Genomic DNA, 17,809 nt, shown 5'->3' with positions numbered 1-17,809 from the left:
TTTCAAAGCTAACAAAAACAAACAAAAAACCACCCCACAAATAACATTGTTAAAAATAACAGCATTCGATGGATGTATATTCTCACTTGCTTTAATTATTAAAAAAAAAAAAAATGAGGGGTGCTTGGGTGGCTTGGTTGGTTAAGCATCTGCTTTTGGCCCAGGTCATGATTCCAGAGTCCTGGGATCAAGCCCCATGTCAGGCTCCCTGCTCAGCAGGGGTCTGCTTCTTCCTTTCTCTCTCCCTCTGCCTTTCCTCCTGATTGTGCTCTAATAAATAAGTAAAACCTTAAAAAATAAAATTCAAAAAGAGAAAAACGAATGAACTAAGCACTCAAGAAATTAGAAAAAGGATGAGAAGGAAATCCCCAAGGGAAAGGTTAGAAAATAAATAGGGATAAAAGAATAAGCAAATGAATTAGAACACAGAAAAGGTGACATTAAGAGATCCAAGAATGAAACATTTATAAACAAGCCTGTTAAAAACCACAAACCTGTAAGAACCGTGGTGGTAGCCGCAGTCATGGCAAGGCAGGCATTTAGCAAGTTTCTTCCCCTCTTTGATGGAGTTTTAGTTGAAAGGAGTGCAGCTGAAACTGTACCAAAGGAGGTATTATGCTTCCAGAAAAATCTCAAGGAAAAGTGTTGCAAGCAACACTCATAGCTGTTGGATCAGGCTCTAAAGGAAAGGGTAGAGAGATTCAACCAGTTAGTGTGAAAGTTGGAGATAAAATTCTTCACCCAGAATATGGAGGCACCAAAGCAGTTCTAGATGACAAGGATTATTTCTTATTTTGAGACTGTGACATCGGAAAGTATGTGGACTGGAATCATTGCTAAAATGGCACAAAGTGAAGCTGCCCATTCCAGTAAAGTGAAATCTTTCATCATGTGAATAATTTTCATGTCTCTCTTTTATAAAAAAAAAAACTAATGGTATTCAAGTTAAAAAACTAAAAAAGGAAACATAAAAAACCCCACAAACCTATGGTAAATCCAGTTGAGAAAAAAAAAAAAACATTTAAAAATTGTAAATGACAAATAGCAGATGAAGACGCCTGCTACCAAAAATTTAAAAAATCTCAACGAAATTGGTGGGGAAAAGAAACTTTAATTCCAAAATTCATTCAAGAAGTAACAAAATCTATGGGGCACCTGGCTGGCTCAGTTGGTGGAGAGTCCAGTTCTCAATCTTGGGGCTGTGAGTTCAAGCCCCACGTTGGGTGTAGAGACTACTTAAAAATAAAATATTTTTTAAAAAGGCAGAAAACATAAAATAAACCAGTCCTAAAGGAAATAATCGAAAAGGCTACCAAAGAATCATCTCCAGAAAGTTTCAAGTAATTCTGTAGTATTTTAATTTTTAAAAAGTATTTATTTATGCATATGATGAATTCTAACTTTTCCATTGGAATATACAGGTAAATAGAAAGAAAAGGTGAGAATCACTCCCTCTTCATTACCTAAATACACTGTTGACATTTTATTACTTCCAACTTCCACTATTTTAAATGTTATACATAGTTATTATATTCTAAAAATACTTTTATAGGCTGTTTAATATTTAAATGTATTAAAAACTTTTCATTTGTTATAAGCCTTTCATAAGGCTTACACTGACACATTGTTTGAGATAATAAATAGTACCCTACAAATGAGTTGGAACGTTTACACAAAGTGGAACATGCCTGATGCTGGACACAACTGGTGTTCAACAAATGGCAGCCATGATTGTCAGAGTTTGCAAAGGACTTCCCTTTTGCTACATCATTTAATTAATTTATAATGGGTATTTCTATCTCACAACACACTTTCCTCTTTAGGAGGAATGGGTAAATCACATGCTTCCCAAAGAGGCCAAGCATGAACTCTTTTTATTTATTTATTTATTTAAATTAATTAATTAATTTTTAAAGATTTTATTTATTTATTTGACAGAGAGAGAGAGATCACAAGTAGGCAGAGTGGGAGAGGGGGAGCAGGGAGCCTGATGTGGGGCGCGATCCCAGGACCCTGAGATCATGACCTGAGCCGAAGGCAGAGGTTTAATTCACTGAGCCAACCAGTCACCCCAAGCATGACTTCTTTAAAAAAAAAGTTTATTTAGAGAAGGGGAGAGACAGAGTGCGCACATGGGCCAGCCAGGGGGTTGGGGTTGGGGTAAGAGGGAGCGGATGTTAAGCTGGTTCCACGCTCAGCACCTGACTCGAGGCTTGGCTCAATTTCATGACTTGAAATGGTATCAGCCTGATATTTCACGGTATTATGGCTGATATCATAACCTGAGCCAAAATCAAGTCGGAAACTTGACCGACTGCGCCACCCAGGGGTCCCACCAGAAATATATTCTTGCTCCTGGGAGAGAATCCTCCTGCTTGGCTGGTTTTGTTAAGAAGGCCAGAGTCCAGACAGACTGAGCAGGATTGAACATATATATGTTCTATATCTAAAGAGAGGTGTCCCGTGTCCCAACACTCAGAGACCCATGCAGGGGCAGGGTCCTGAGTGATACAAAGAAACAGCAGTGAACTCAGATTTGGGTGAGGGTCTTTCATGTTAGGCATCTGGCCCACATGGCATAGAATTGAGGGTCAGTTAATACTCAGTGCTCCTACCTCCAGCCTTTCAACCTCCCGCTCCCTCCTTCCTTCTTTTTTTTTTTCCTTCCTTCCTTTCCTCCTTTAAATATTTTATTTGCTTTATTAGCTTGAGAGAAAGCAAGAACAAGAGAGAGAGCACAGAGGGAGCGGGAGAAGCAGATTCCCTACTGAGCAGAGAGCCCAATGTGGCGCCTAATCCCAGGATCCTTGACCTGGCCTGGGCTTAACTCACGGGGCCACCCAGGCGTCCCTCCACCTCACATTTCTTTAAATCATGCTTTCTCACTTAATGTTTTCACTACCTTTGCTTTGGCTTCCTGTTTGTAATTTGGTTTCCTGGCATTTCTGGCCTTTCTCCTTCCCTCTGTGTATCCCAGACCCTCCCGTATTTGTAGCCTTTTCTTCTCACCTCTCCCCAGTCTCCCATTTGGGCCTCATCCCACAGCCTTCCCACAGCTGCTCCTGTCACTGAATGCTTCAAATCTCAAAGCTTCTCTTTCTGAGCTGCACCCCTGCTTTCCGCCCCAGGCCTTTTCACTCTGACACTAATGTCCAACCCTGTCACGGGTGTTGTGTCTTCATCTCACCCAAAGAACTAGTCTTCATGGGTTTGGCTTGAAGCTATTACAGCTGACTTTCAGTAATTACCTATACATTCTGTCTAAGGAAAAATTTAAAGTGGCTTTCCTCTACCTTCGCGTGCACAAGTGCACACTTTTATTTTTTTAATCTAAATCTTCAAGCTGTTGTTAGAAAGCCCTTTCTTCACAGAAAATCTTATTGGGGTGCGGTGTATAAAATTAAGGTGGAACTCTTGGGCAAGTTGGCCTGGAACCCACAAACCCCTGAGAAGCCCTTAGGGCATGGGAGGGCTCACACAGGTAGGGGAAAGGAGGGGCGGGAGACCGCAGGAAGCTGTGTGGCAGTGGACTGGGTCTAAACACACAGTAGTGATAATCTGTCCCAGTCAACTGTTGCCTTGTGGGAATATGCCCTCTAGTGTTGCCACATCATGCATTTTTGTAAGAGAATCCGGAAAGTTAGATTTTATGTGAAATTGCCAGATTTTTAAAAAGTTGAGATAACTGGGGCACCCGGGTGGTACAGTCAGTTGGGTGTCTGATTCTTGACTTCGGCTCAAGTCATGATCTCAGGGTCATGAGGTCAAGCTCTGCACTGGGCTCTGCGCTCAGTGCAGAGTCTGCTTGAAATTCTCTCTCCCTCTCTAAATAAATACACCTTAAAAAAAAAAGAGCTTTAAAAAATTGAAATAATTTTATATATTATTGAAAAAAAATACCATGTGGGAAAAAGACACATGATTTTTCCCAAATACAGCCCACTGGCCTGTTTGGCACCTCTGGTGGAAGATGTGAAAGGTCACACTGGAACGTGCGTCGTCCATCCTCTTGCCCCACTGAACTTCCCCATCTACACGAGTCGTTCATCCCAGATTACAGAGCGGGTTTTGTGTGCACAATGTTTTCAGTGTAGATAATTGATAGGCTGCTTTTTATCAAGCTGATCTAAAATTCAGGATTTTTAAAGTGCAGATGAGATGTTAACTCTAAATTCACACCTCACGCAAGATCATTACTCTAACTCCCAAGAAAATAGGGGGAAGAAGGGAAGGGAGAGGAACACAGCCGTCTCCAAGACCGCTGCCATCTCTACGACTGCGGATACATATCTCGTGGATCACTGAGGCTTCCCGAGCCACTGCTTCAGAGAAGGATGTTTAAGATGTGGAAGGATGTGCTTGTTTGATAAGCTGTCAGGTGATAACCTGTCTCAGCCTCTAGAAGTCTTTTCTAATGACCGTGAAAAGTGCAGTGGTGATCACAGAATTCCCCACACCACTGTCACGGTGGTGTCCTCTGCTGGCTGTGCCTTTCTGGCCTTCTGCGGAATTGCTGGTCAGTACCGACAATCACTAGGGCTTCTCTCCAGCATGGACTCGCTGATGTACAATGAGGTGTGAGCTCCGCTGGAAAGCTTTCCCGCAAACGTCACACTCATAGGGCTTCTCTCCAGTGTGGATTCTTCGGTGTCCCAGAAGATGTGAGCTGTAACTGAAAGCTTTCCCGCACACGTCGCACTCATAAGGCCTCTCTCCGCTGTGGATGCGCAGGTGTCCCACCAGAGCCGAGCTGTGACTGAAGGCCTTCCCACACTTGTCACACTCGTAGGGTTTCTCCCCACTGTGGATTCTCTGGTGATGGAAGAGGCCCGAGCTTTGGCTGAAGCTTTTCCCACACTCACTGCACTGGTATGGCTTCTCTCCGGTATGGACTCTCTGATGCTGAATCAGATGTGAGCTCAGACAGAAAGCCTTCCCACAGTCACCACACTGGTACGGCTTCTCTCCTGTGTGGGTCCTTTGGTGTCGGACAAGGCCTGAGCTGTAGTGAAAAGCTTTCCCACACTCATTGCATTGGAATGGTTTTTCTCCAGTGTGGGTCCTCTGATGCTGAACAAGGTGTGAACTGTAATAAAAGGCTTTTCCACACTCATCACACTGATAGGGTACCGGTTATGTAGTCTCTGATGGTCAATAAGCTGTGAGCTCTGGATGAAAGTTTTGCCACACACGTTACATGAATAGGGTCTTTCTCCAGTGTGGATTCTTTTATGTCTAATGAGGCTTGAGTTTTGAGTGAATCTTCTCCCACATTCATCACACTTATATATTCTCTCAGCTGAAGTGTTTCTCTGATATCTTTTTGTCCCTCCTTCATGTTCTTGGGTTTCTCCACATTCAGGGGCTTTTCCATTCATTTGGCCAGAAGACTTTTTGGGAGACTCCATATCTATAGTAAATTTCTGCTTTTGAATCAGTTCTTCTTTCTCAATTCCGATCACATCATCTGAAACAAAAACAATAGATTTCAAGTTACCAGTGAAATATACAGGAAATAAACTTAAACATGTACACTAGAAGCACACAGCTTAACTCTCCCAGCAAAACAGTCGGACAACATTTGAGGAAGAAAGTGGGAGACTGCAAAGGAAGAGAGGACTGGCAGTGTCTGGACTGGTAGGGCATGACATGAGCAGAGTGGAGACAAGTTTGGGAGGAGTCAGTCACCAACAGAAGAAAAGATCTGGGATGCGAGTAGGTTCTGAGGGAAGGGTAGAGCAGAGCAGAGAGAGATGAAGGAACAGGCCCGTGGGAGGAGCAGAAAGGAAGCCGTGGGGGCCAGTGCTGATGTGGAGCTGTGAAGCAGCTCTGTGTAGGTGCTCTGAGGCCTCAGGGAGAACCAAAAAACGAGGGGTTGGAGCACAGGAAAGTACCTTATTTGCAGATATGCAGAACAAGTAGATCAGAGTCTAAAAACATGGGGCACAAAAGGATGTTATCACGTAGGGACAAACAGAAACTGATTTGGCCCCAAAGATATTTGTACTCTACCAATAAAGGAGAATCTAGGAATCTGTGAAAACTGAAGCTACACTCTACCCCTGGGCTTTTAAATGGAGGGGGAGGGGCTGGCAATGGGAGGAAAGACAAGTATGGAGACAGCTGAAGACCCAGGAGGCAGCTTACATCAGATCCAACCCCAGGCAGAGGCATGCGACAACTGCCAAAAGGATACTGTGGGAGGAGAGGGAAAGGAGCCGTGGCCAAGCAGCAGGAGGGAGCTCTCTGAGAGCTGAAGTAAACTGCCTCCTTCGTCTTCCGCTGTCTCTATACCTGTCTTTCCTCCCATTGCCAGGCCTCCCCCCACCGACCGAGTTAAAAGCACATCACTTTTCCCTGCATTACTCCTACGTGGTTACAAATAATGCCCTTCACCCTGGGTCCTAACATGGGATTACTGCAGGGAGAATATACCTTGAGTGGGACAATCTCACCTTTTTTCAGAAACTGTTGACCATTGAGGAAGTGACCACATTGCCCACCCCGGAGGATGGGCGTGTTGGGACCCTGCTCAGGGGCACCTCTGTAGGAGACAGGCAGGGGAATCATGGCGACGTGCTTTTCTTGGGTCAGGATGGATGGGGGTCTGGGTCTGTTAGAAACCCTCCTTTGTATTCGTGACCATTTGCCCAGGAAGTCTCAATGGTCCAGAGTGTAGCTTCAGGCTTGACAGATTCCCAGACTCCCAGCCTCAACCCATGCAAGGCTCAGGTCATGATCTTGGGGTTGTGAGGCTGATGCCCATGTTGGGCACCCCCCCTCAGTGCAGAGTCTGCTTGGGATTCTCTTTCTCCCTCTCTCTCTGTCCTTCCTCCTGCTCACGTGCTCGAGTGTACTATCCCTAAATAAATACAATCTTCAAAAAAACAATGAAAGAACATCATCTTTCAGAGCCATTAGCAAATATAAAATGAACAGTAGGATGGGGCCCAAAACATCACTGCACATACAACAGGACTAAAATTCCTATCAGCACGAGAAAAAACTTTTGGATTATTATTTTAAAAATATCATAGCTTAGAAACATAATTTCTGACAACGCACCTCTTTCCCATCTGTTCTGCACATGCTCTTAGGCCTACGTTGCTTTCCCCTCTCCGACTCACCTGGCTAATTTCTATTCTACTTTCGGGATTTAGCTCTCATGTTACTTCCTCAAAAAAGGCCTCTGCCTGCCTTCTTCTTCCCCCATATACAAGCTGTTATGGTACATTTATTTGGTAAGCTCCATGAAAGCAAGGATCATGTCTGCCTTGTTACCATACCCAGTGCCTTCCATGGTGCCTGGCGCAGAGCAAGTACTCAATATTTATGTAACAATGACGAATGATTCTAAGGTCTCCAGGGGAGCCATATGACCCAAGTGTCAACACTAACCACAATCCTGTTGGTGTTGAGGGTCCTGGATCTCCATGGGTTGAGGCTGGAGATATGTTGCTTCCTTAGCTGGATCCAGAGGTGCTGATGTCCCAGAGAACAGTTCCTGTGCACAGGTCTGGGTTGAAACCTGAGAACAAGCAGGCTCATCTGTGCATCTGAAGGGCCCACAGTGTACATGATTCCGAGAGCCCATAAAGGATCGGCCTGGATGCCCACTCCCAACCATCGCCCCACTGAGCACAGGTCCCTTTCTACCTGTTGGCCTGGTTCATCCAATTCCTTCTCCAGATCTTCCAGCATAGCCACGGCCTCCTCCCCGCTCTCCGGGTGATGCTCTTGGACCCAGGCCTGGAGCTCCTCGGGCAAGATGGTGAGGAACTGCTCCAGCACCAGCAGGTCCAGCATCTGCTCCTTGCTGTGTATCTCAGGCCTTAACCACTCACAGCAGAACACCCAGAGTTGGCTCAAGGCCTCACGGGGTCCAGGAGTCTCCTTATAGCAGAACTGTCGGAAGCGCTGGCGGAATAACTCCTGGCTGTTTGGGCTGCTGCCCTGTGGGCCAGATCCCTGAACCTCGGCAGGATCTTCTTTTTTGTTTACCTTGAAGAGCCCCTCTGGCTCTTCATGAGCCGGAGGAAGGAACACTGCAGCCATTCCAGCTCCAATGGTCAGAGAGGACAAGAACAAGTGTTATCTTTCAGGGCACACTCCTAAGGTTACAGAAACCACAGTTAAAGACAGAAACACACACACATACACACAGGCTGATTAAATACTTGAACTCACTAAGTCTAATGCTTGTGTTTCAGAAGAGCAAGAAAGCTTCACCCAAATTTAAAGAAAATTTAAAAAATGTGCTTAAGGTCATTCAAGCCGTTTTCTAAGTAGAAGGAATGTCAAGAAAGAGCATTTTTCATAATGCCGAGAATATTGTTGGACCCCTGCTTTCCAAAAATAATAGCAAAACAATCCACTGATTAGGCTAAGGTGAATTTATTCTTATGAATGCTAGCACTACCTTGAGAGTCTAAGTAGTATCTCCCAGGGAGGAAGGCAGTCAGGATATTTATGAGGTTTTGGAGTTTAAGGCAGATCTTTCAAAGCAGAATAAGGATTGGGGAAGGATCATGACACAATAGTTTAGAACTGATGGACACAAGGTGAAGGTTTTCAGCTGAGAGTTTCTGGATCCTATCCACTTAAATTTGGGAGTCTGATATTCATTCAAGTGGATTTTTTGAGGGGTAATTTCTCGAAACAAATATGATTATTTGCAACTTGATCTTCTGGGGCAAGAATTTCCTAGAATACCAATGTCATGTTGATAAAGATAGTGGAATAATGTCATACCTAGTGTAGACAAATGAATAGCTAAGTCACCTTAACCTAGGTAGGTAGGAGGCTGTGTGGGTGTAGATGGTTTCAGTCTTCCATGTAATAGCAGACTTAAGCAGGGCCTATCTGTTTAAATGTGCACCACCGCTTCGTCAGCACGGTGGGCTGCGGTGAAGGACAAGGGCTGTGGATTCCCGAAGACCCACGCTTGAATCTTGTGCTGTTCTCTTACGTGTCGTGACTTAATCTCTCTAAACCTCTATTTCCCCCCCCTCTGTAAAAATCTTACCTTTTAAAAAATGCATTATTTTGAAATAGTTTTGAATTAAAGGAAACTTCCCCAAACGGCGCAGAGAACTCCCTACACCGTTCACCCAGGTTCCGTTAGCATTAACGTCTTACAGAACCGCAGCGTAATAGCAAGACCAGGAAAGTAACTGGTTGGCTAAACCCTCTGGGTAGCGTTGCTCTGAGAGTGACTACGGACAGCATTAGATCCCGGCCCCCCGCCCTCCCCACGGCAAGGCCTCCGAACAGGCTGCAGTTCTCACCGTGACCCCGTCGTCTGCCTCGGCTTCCCCGCACAGAACCCGGGACCACGCACGGAGGCCCCGCTCGTGTCTTCTCTGCGCCTCGCACCTGCGACCCACTCGGCATCCTTCAAACACACCTTCACTTCCCTGGCCCTGAGGATCAGAGGACGGGCTTCTGCAGAGGGCTGGCAGAAAGCCGGTTTTAGCAATCATTCCGAGCGAAGGACACGACTCGCAGCAGGTGCCGCCTTCCGAAGAACGAGACAGTACGGCGACTGCGCCAGCCCTGTCCCCTGTCCCCGCGCCGACGAGCGGGCACAGCGGCCCGCACTCGGAAGGTCTGGCTGTCGGTCCGCGCGCCGCAGGGGCCGGACTCCCGGGGAGGCCCGCGCACACGCCGCCCGGGCCAAGCCGGGAGGTGGGCCCCGGGGCCGCGGCGCCGCGGTCCCCGAACGCGAGTGTTACCCGGGCCCGGCCCGCCGCTGGCAGAGGTGCGCCCGCCAATCCCGCCCGGCCTGCGCCGCTTCCGGCGGAGACAAGGCCTCCCGGGGCGCCGGGGGCGCAGAGCCGTCGGCCCGCACGTGGAGGGGACCGGCGGTCGGGACGCGAGGGGCGGGGGCCGTCTGGGTGAAGACGGGGATCGGGCGCCGCAACCTCGCGCTCCCGGGAGCCTGCCTCCCCGGCCGCGACCCCCGCGCTCCAGCCTGAAGTCCGCCGTGCGTCCGGTCTCGGCCCGGGAACCAGCAGGAAGCCCGGGGACCCGCTGGCGTCCGCACGCCGCGGGCGGGACGCGAGCGACTCTGCTCTGTAGCGGGATTCTTGCCGCGCGGCCACGCTGGAGACCACTGCGTGAGCGAGAGCGACGTCATTTCTGGGTTTACTGTGTGTCCTGAATTCAAGACAAACTTGCGTGTGACCCTTATACCTGTGTACAGTAGAACTGCGCGCCCAGAGGGTGTAGTGTTGCTAGGAGCCGCTGGGTCCCACTGTATGCGCCCCAAAGACGGTTCTGGCCTAGGCTTGCAGTGCATTGCTTCCCAGCTTCTGCTATGGAGTCGGGCAGGCTTTCGACTGGAATTTCGAGTTATCCGATTTTTAGCGGAACTCGTCTGAAGTCATTTCCCCTACAAATCGGAGAGGACAGACCTTCATAGACGTGTTCTGATCAATTAGGAAATACCGCATTGCTGTTACAACGATTAGTAACTTGATATTTTCATATGGACTACAGTAAAAATCACTTAGTAACTGGATTTCTTATTTTAGGCAGTGAGCTCCTTGAGGTTATTCTCTTCATTTTTGTATTACTGAGCTACTGTGTCTTGTGCAAAGGGGTAATTAATTTGTTCCAGGTTTCAGTTTACCTCCTGCGTGAGTGCTGTGGAGAATGAATGTTGACAGACACTCCAAAAAATTTAAGCAAATTGAAATCCCAGGTAAAGAACAGGGTACTGGAAAAGCTGAACAGCTGATGTGCAGGGGCTTATACAAGAAGCTTCTACTCGAAGTTCTTTAAGTTGGGTTAAGTGGGAAGCAGAGAACCACTGATGGGCTTTGCTAACTTACAGGACTAGCAGAGAAACTGCCTAAAAGGTAACAAATGAGTAAAACTTCAGTGTTGAGGAGGCACACATAGATGAGCTGTGACAATGCAGGTCACCCTTGTAAGAAGAGAGATGTATTGGAAAGCTGGTTGACTGAATTGAAGACTGATGGTAGAACAGTGAGGTTGGTGTTGAACGTCTTGCAGAGTTTGAGATTTTTCTTAAAAAAAGATTTTATTTGGGGTGCCTGGGTGGCTCAGTGGGTTAAAGCCTCTGCCTTCGGCTCAGGTCATGATCCCAGAGTCCTGGGATCGAGCCCCGCATCGGGCTCTCTGCTCAGCGGGGAGCCTGCTTCCTCCTCTCTCTCTTTGCCTACCACTCTGACTACTTGTGATCTCCATCTGTCAAATAGATGAATAAAAAATCTTTAAAAAAAAAGATTTATCTGACAGAGAGAGAGAGAGACAGCAAGAGGGGGAATCAAGCAGAGGGAGTGGGAGAGGAAGCAGCAGGCCTCCAGCTGAGCAGGGAGCCCAAATTGGGGCTCAATGCTGGGCCAGATCCCAGGACTCTGGGATCATGATCTGAGCCCAAGGCAGATGTTTATTTTATTTTATTTTTATTTTTTAAATATTTTATTTATTCACTGGACAGACAGAGATCACAAGTAGGCAGAGAAGCAGGCAGAGAGAGGAGGAAGCAGGCTCCCTGCTGAGCAGAGAGCCTGATGCAGGGCTCGATCCCAGGACCCTGGGATCATAACCTGAGCTGAAGGCAGAGGCTTAACCCACTGAACCACCCAGGTGCCCCCAAGGCAGATGTTTAACGACTGAGCCACTCAGGCACCCCTAGAGTTTGAGATTTGCAAGAATGAGCACCTGCTGTCGTGGGAAAGGAGCTCAGGTTAGAGGAAGGAAAGGCAGTATATCTCTGGCTTTCTCTTCCAGCTCCTCTAAATCCTGTGTGCTGTACTGAGCCACTTGCTCCAAGACAGATGTTCTTTAGCTGGATTTAATTGCTTTTCTTTGATTTTACTTTTTTCCTTTTAAATTCTGCTTTCTTACCTGGTACCCAGGCTGCCTTCATCAAAAGCAGAAGTATTATTTCTGGAATATCAGCATCTGGATGGCAGGGATCTGTCTTATCTTTCTTTGTATTATATGTTGAGTTGTATTAAATGCTTAGTAAATGTTTTTAGTTGCTTGGTTGGTATTAAAGCCTGAAAAATTTAAGGACATTGTGGAGGGAAAATCTCTATAGCTTTACAATAGCATTACCCAAGCCCAAGATTTTATTTTGTGGTGTTAGAATGTATCTTGTCTGTAAGGGGTGTATGTGACAATTGTATCAGGGAAATGTTAAATGTTAAATTTTCCCTGGCTTAGGAATTCTCCCAGAACACTCAGAGGAATCTTCCTAAACCACAGCTCTACTCAAGATGAGGATGACTAGGAGTTGAAGACTTTAGCAAACTTGATCCTTAACAATAAGAGCTATTGAATCAGCAGATAACAGTGAAAACTTGTTGAAGTTTATTTGGCTCCAAAAGCCAAATAAACTCTATTAGTAAAAGAAGGGGGCCAGACTGGGTACAAGAATCCTGGCACCAGAACTTTTGCCAGTGCATTAGGTAGTAATGTTAGCAGGAAACAAATGTCTGGGCCCTAAAAGAAAAACATCTCTGAGCGAACTCTAGGAACATTGCTATTAGTGGCTGAGGTCCAAGATACACGTTAAGGAGCAGATTATAAAGGTGCTGGAAGTGTTCTTGACCATACTGTCCAAAGTGGTATAGGCCTGTGTGTATGAAAAACATCCACAACATGGAGGAAGTGAGCGTGCTAGGAAGCTTTAGGGAAAGAACTTGATAATCTAGGATACTGGGTAAGAAGAGTTACAATCTGGGTAGGACAGTTGAGGATGATGGGAGGGGACATGGATGCAAAATTGGAATGAGCAGATCATTACTGAGCTAAAATCTTCCCTGTGGCTCCAGATCTGTCTCTTACTCCTTGCTATCCGCCTTCCTATGCCTGAAGGCTAGATGAGCTTCTGGTTCCTAGGTCTCCTGTTCTATGTCCCTTGATTATATTCCTTGTGATTTATGACTTCTATTTCTAATTCCCAGTGTGGTTCCCTCATAAGCTCAAATGTATCTAATTTTCTCCAGGTCCCAGCTTGTTGCCTTTGACAGGTAATGTTTTTAAAGAGAATAGTGAGCCACAGGTCTTGGAGTTTCCAACTCTGGCTTATGGAAATATAGCTTTACTGTCAATCTTAGAGATTCAGTACCCTGAACCTCTGAAGAGGTTAAGAAGCACAATTTACCTTGAATTCACCTTTGGTCAGACCATCTTTCCAGAGTACTTCTTCTGACACCCATTTTGTATTCGTCAAAGGTGTAGTCAGGAATTTAAAACTGGTTACTTTTATCCTGGTTTGGGGAGGTCAGTGAAGTTTTCTGGGGAGTCACTGAGCTTTATTAAATGGGCCTTAGAATAGACAGGGAAGGAGAATCATATGGGGAGGAAGAATTTAGAAAATTGAGTGGCTTGTGTATGTCCTCCATAAAATTCACTAACATGTAACAAACATTTACATAACAAGTCATCAGCCTTAATAAGAGCTATTGAATCGGCAGGGAACAATGAAAACTTGTTGAAATGTGGAAACTGGACTCTCTCACTGATTTAATAACTTTTAGCACTCCAGCCTTAAGGTGTTTGTGACTCAACAAATGAGAAACAGAGACATGGATCCTTGGAGTCCCTTGTAATGACTTGAAATGTTGAGGATGTTCTGCGTTTAGTAAATTCCCAAATCCCTGTAGATCTGTCTTCACCCTCAGCAAAAACTGTCCATGGCTTGTTTCAGGATCAGGTTCAGTACTGAATCAGACTTTCCTGATGGTTTCTTTTTTTTTTAAAGATTTTATTTATTTATTTGACAGAGAACACAAGTAGGCAGAGAGGCAGGCAGAGAGAGAGGAGGAAGCAGGCTCCCCGCTGAGCAGAGAGCCCGATGCGGGACTCTATCCCAGGACCCTGAGATCATGACCTGAGCCGAAGGCAGCGGCTTAACCCACTGAGCCACCCAGGCGCCCCTGATGGTTTCTATTTGACTACTTATTCTTCTTTTCTCAGATTTCTATTGGATCATTTTAATATCAATGGCCATTGTCCCCACTTTCTCCAGTCTACTGTCTTTCCCTCCTCAGTCCCTCACATAATGTTGCATTAACCTATGGTGACAGATTTACTCTAACACTTCATAGCTCTTGCTAATTCACTACTTTTTCTGTTCATTCATCCTTCAATTCTACATTTGCTTTGATTCTCCTTTTGATTCTTATCATTCTTTTCTCATCCTTATAGCGAGTAATCTAGTAAAGAGGAAATAGGATTTGGAATCAAAGTATCTGGAGTCTGTGCTTTACCAGACATCTTAGGGACAACGCTCGAGCAGAGAAATCTCTTTATTCTGTCTCTAAAGCTTTCCAGTGTGGTCATTTCCTCTTCATATTTATTGCTATGTAACAAATTACCCCCAAATGTGCCATCTTAAACATACCTATGGTTTCTGTGGGTCAGGAATATGAAGTGACTTTATAGAATGTTCTGGTTCTGGGTTTCTCAAGAGGTAGTAGTCAAGATTTTGGCTGGGCTGTAGTCATCTGAAGAAAGCTGAGGATTGGCTTTCAAGTTGCTTCCCTCACATGGCTCTTGGCAGCATGCCCGAGTGTCCTCACAGTATGGCAGCTGGTTTCTCCCAAAACGAGTTATCCAAAAGATCAAGGATGCTGCAGTGCTTTCTGTGACCTAGTCTCTGCCACCACTCCCACCATATTCTGATTTTTGCAAGTATATCTCTAGGTCCAGCCAAGACTCAAGGGGAAGGAAATCAGGCTCCATCTTTTGCATGGAGTTGTGTCAGTTGTCTCATGGTTATATTTTAAATCATCACAGGCAAGTTACTTAACCTCTGTGAGCTTCTGTTTCTTCACCTCTGAACAGGGGACAAACATAGTATCTATCTTACAGAAATGAGTTGTGACATTAAATGAAGATATCTTTTGAAAGTGTTTTATATACATTATAACTCTCTAATGCTCTCATAATTTTCAGTGTAATCACTGCCAAAGATCTACTGTTCTCATTTGTGTCCTGGATTTCTACTGTGTTAGCATTATCTCTCTTGAATAGACCCTGTTAAACTGTCCTTGATTTAGGTTGACCCATAGTATGTAATCTGGGACATGCTTAAATTATCCTTTGCTCTTTCCCTTAGGTGTCTGTCTCAGATAATAAGTTGTATCTGTGCTGTCTGTTTACGTTAGGTGACAAAAGTAGTACCAATAAAAAGTTTGCTCTAAAGAAGCAAGTATTTAGAGAAATACACATAGGGAGTATTAGCTACATAATCTTCAGGACTAGTGTAAAATGGAAATGTGGAGCCCTTTGTTCAAAAAGGAAGAAAAACATATTGTTAAAGGTATTAAAATATAAAACCTATCTATCCCCTACCATGGGCTTTCTCATGACTCATCATGGCATTTTTATTATTTAATGTCATTTAAAGTAAACAAAAATTAAAATTTTAATTATGAATTTTGCTGTTCACTTATGTTGTACAATGTCGCTCTCGACCCGCAAGAACGACCCGTAGGCGAGGTGAGTGGCAAACTTCTTTATTTACAATCTTCAGCCGGGGACCCTCACCCAGTCTAAGACCCCCAAGTATATATCCACCAAGTGCGAACTATATCCAATCAGAGTATACCACGACTAACAAAACTACCAATCAGAAGGACTATCTATGTGCATGCATCGTGCTCGTGAGCACGTACGTGACTCCATAGGTTTTCTTTGTTCTACAGATCATGCGCCTTTCCCTTGACTCCTGGTATCTATCAAACGTCACCCGCGAATGCACTCACAGTCCTTGGGTTAATCTCTCACTCCTCCCACTCCTCAGACCTCGCTTAGTACGTGACTCCCTGCATCTGCTCGCATTCCTTAGGCAAACCATCTACAGCCCTGGCCCCTCATGCCTTGCTTAGTACGTGACTCCTTGCTCCTGCTGCATGGCTCTCCACAGTACAATACCAGTTTTAAATGCAAATATAAAAGCATTAGGAATTACCGAATTATACATAATTCATATTTTGTAGTTCCTTTGTGCATATGTATTTCAGGTCAGTGGAAACACAGTGCAGGGTGACTCACCACTTCTTGACAGGCATACATTCTATCAACTCTAGCTGCTGAGGACTAAGGAGAACGAAAAAGAAGGTGGCAGTGTGTTGCTCTCTTCCCTTTTGCTTCTGCCATCATTTCTAGTAAGTGGCTGCCCAGCACAGGGAAGTAACAGAGTAAGAACATGGTGGCATGGTGGGTTCCTTGTTCCTGTTTCTCAGACCCTGCCATCTGCCAGCTTTTGAGCTATGAGCCAAGTTCTGGTTCCAGCAAGAAAGTATGTTCTCACCTGGCTGTCAGCACCCCAGCTTACTCACGTGTAGATATAACATGCCTACCTTGTACAGGTAAGGGCAGGAAATTTTCTCTTCGTCCCTTCTAGGTTCTTTGGCTGGTCTAATAACTAAGTTGACCTAAGATTAACAAGAGAAAAGCAAATTTAATTTTGTACATACAGGAATCCCAAAGATACGACTAGTCATCTTGAAACCCCCTGAATGCGGGGCACCTGGGTGGCTCGGTCAGCTGTGTCTCACTCTTGCTCCATCCCCCCAAATAAACAAAAAATCTTAAAAAAGAAAAAAAAAAAAAAAAAGCAAAGCAAAGCAAAAGCCCTTCACTGAAAGATTAAGTGTAAAGGGAAACGAGAATCCTGGTGAATCTTGTCATGTGTGACAGGAAGCACAAACTAAAACTTCTAATGCGGAAAGAATGCGAGGCTTGACTACCAATGGAATGAAATGAAAGTTACCAAAGCAAACGTGCTGGTGTTTTGCAGCACAGGCAAATCTAAAGATAAGACTTCTGATCCTGACCAGAAAACGGGCACCCTGGGCGCCGAGGTTCTCCAACATGAAGAGGCAGGTCTGAGGGTCCTGTCTCTCCGGGAGCCCGAGCCTCGCACAGCCGGCTCCGGAGGGGAGAATACAGGCGAACCGGCGCGGGAGGGCGGACTCGGGCTCGCTGCCTCGGGGCCCGTCAGGGCGGTCCGTAGCCGCCGCCTTCATCTCGGAATTGTTCCTAAACCTCACCAGCAGCCCCAGAGAAGCGAGAGACGGGCGCTGTGGACGTCGCCGTTGGCCGCGGTCCCCGCCTCAGGCCACGCAGCGCCCCTCACCGCCGCCACACAACCCTGTCGCTAACTGGGTAGCAACCACCGGCGGAAGTCGGCCGCTTCCAGCCTCTCGGGGAGAAGCTGCCGGAGGAAACCTCCGCACGGCCTCCGAGGGGCAGCCACCTGGGGCACGGCGCCGCTTCCGGCTTCTCTGGGAGACGCTCCTCTCGGTGGTGGCATCGCGCTGTCGGAGGTAACCTTTGCGCGGCCTCCGAGGGGCGGCCCCCGAGGGGCACAGCGCCGCTTCGGGCCTCTCTGACCGACGCTCCTCTCGGTGGTGGCCGCCGAGGGGCGGCGCTGCTGTCTTGAGTTGCGAGTCGTTCACCTTCTGAAAGGCTAACGACGTGCGTGCGAACCAAGTCCCCCCACTTTAAAGTTGTGGGGCAGGAGGGCCGTTTCGGCGTTACGTCACGTGGTGGTACTGTTAGGGACATAATCCAGGTTAACGGTTAGGCGCGAGGCCCGGAACAGCGCGCGTTTGAATCCTGGGTGCAGCATTTGCTGTCCATGTATTTCGAGCAGGACAGTCACAGCTCGGGTTTCACCGCAAAACGGGGCGTATAATCAGCGCTGGGAACGGTCACGACACAGGAAGCATTAGCACGGTACGTGTGAAACAGGAAGCTACGCGTTCAGCGCCACGCCACACACGTGGGGTTACTTCGATGCTATCAGGACATTTTTAGT

General features: G+C 46.3%; 1 protein-coding gene and 1 pseudogene across 1 annotated transcript; one reads left to right on the top strand and one right to left on the bottom strand.

Annotated features, from left to right (window-relative positions):
- The first annotated feature begins 523 nt into the window (after positions 1 to 523).
- Positions 524 to 840, top strand: LOC116589458 (annotated as a pseudogene).
- Positions 841 to 3,861: 3,021 nt separating this feature from the next.
- On the bottom strand, positions 3,862 to 9,491 carry LOC116587577 (zinc finger protein 501-like). The gene is given in 4 exon segments (XM_032338178.1): positions 3,862 to 5,132; positions 5,135 to 5,467; positions 7,399 to 7,528; positions 7,657 to 9,491. Coding segments are annotated over 4 exon segments (1,461 nt in total). The 5' UTR covers positions 8,056 to 9,491; the 3' UTR covers positions 3,862 to 4,533.
- Between the last annotated feature and the right edge of the window lie 8,318 nt (positions 9,492 to 17,809).

This window comes from Mustela erminea, chromosome 4 (genome assembly GCF_009829155.1).
Source record: "Mustela erminea isolate mMusErm1 chromosome 4, mMusErm1.Pri, whole genome shotgun sequence".
Lineage (NCBI taxonomy): Eukaryota > Metazoa > Chordata > Mammalia > Carnivora > Mustelidae > Mustela > Mustela erminea.
The sequence above is the reverse complement of the archived record's forward strand: the minus strand, read 5'-3'. Positions and strand labels throughout refer to the sequence as shown.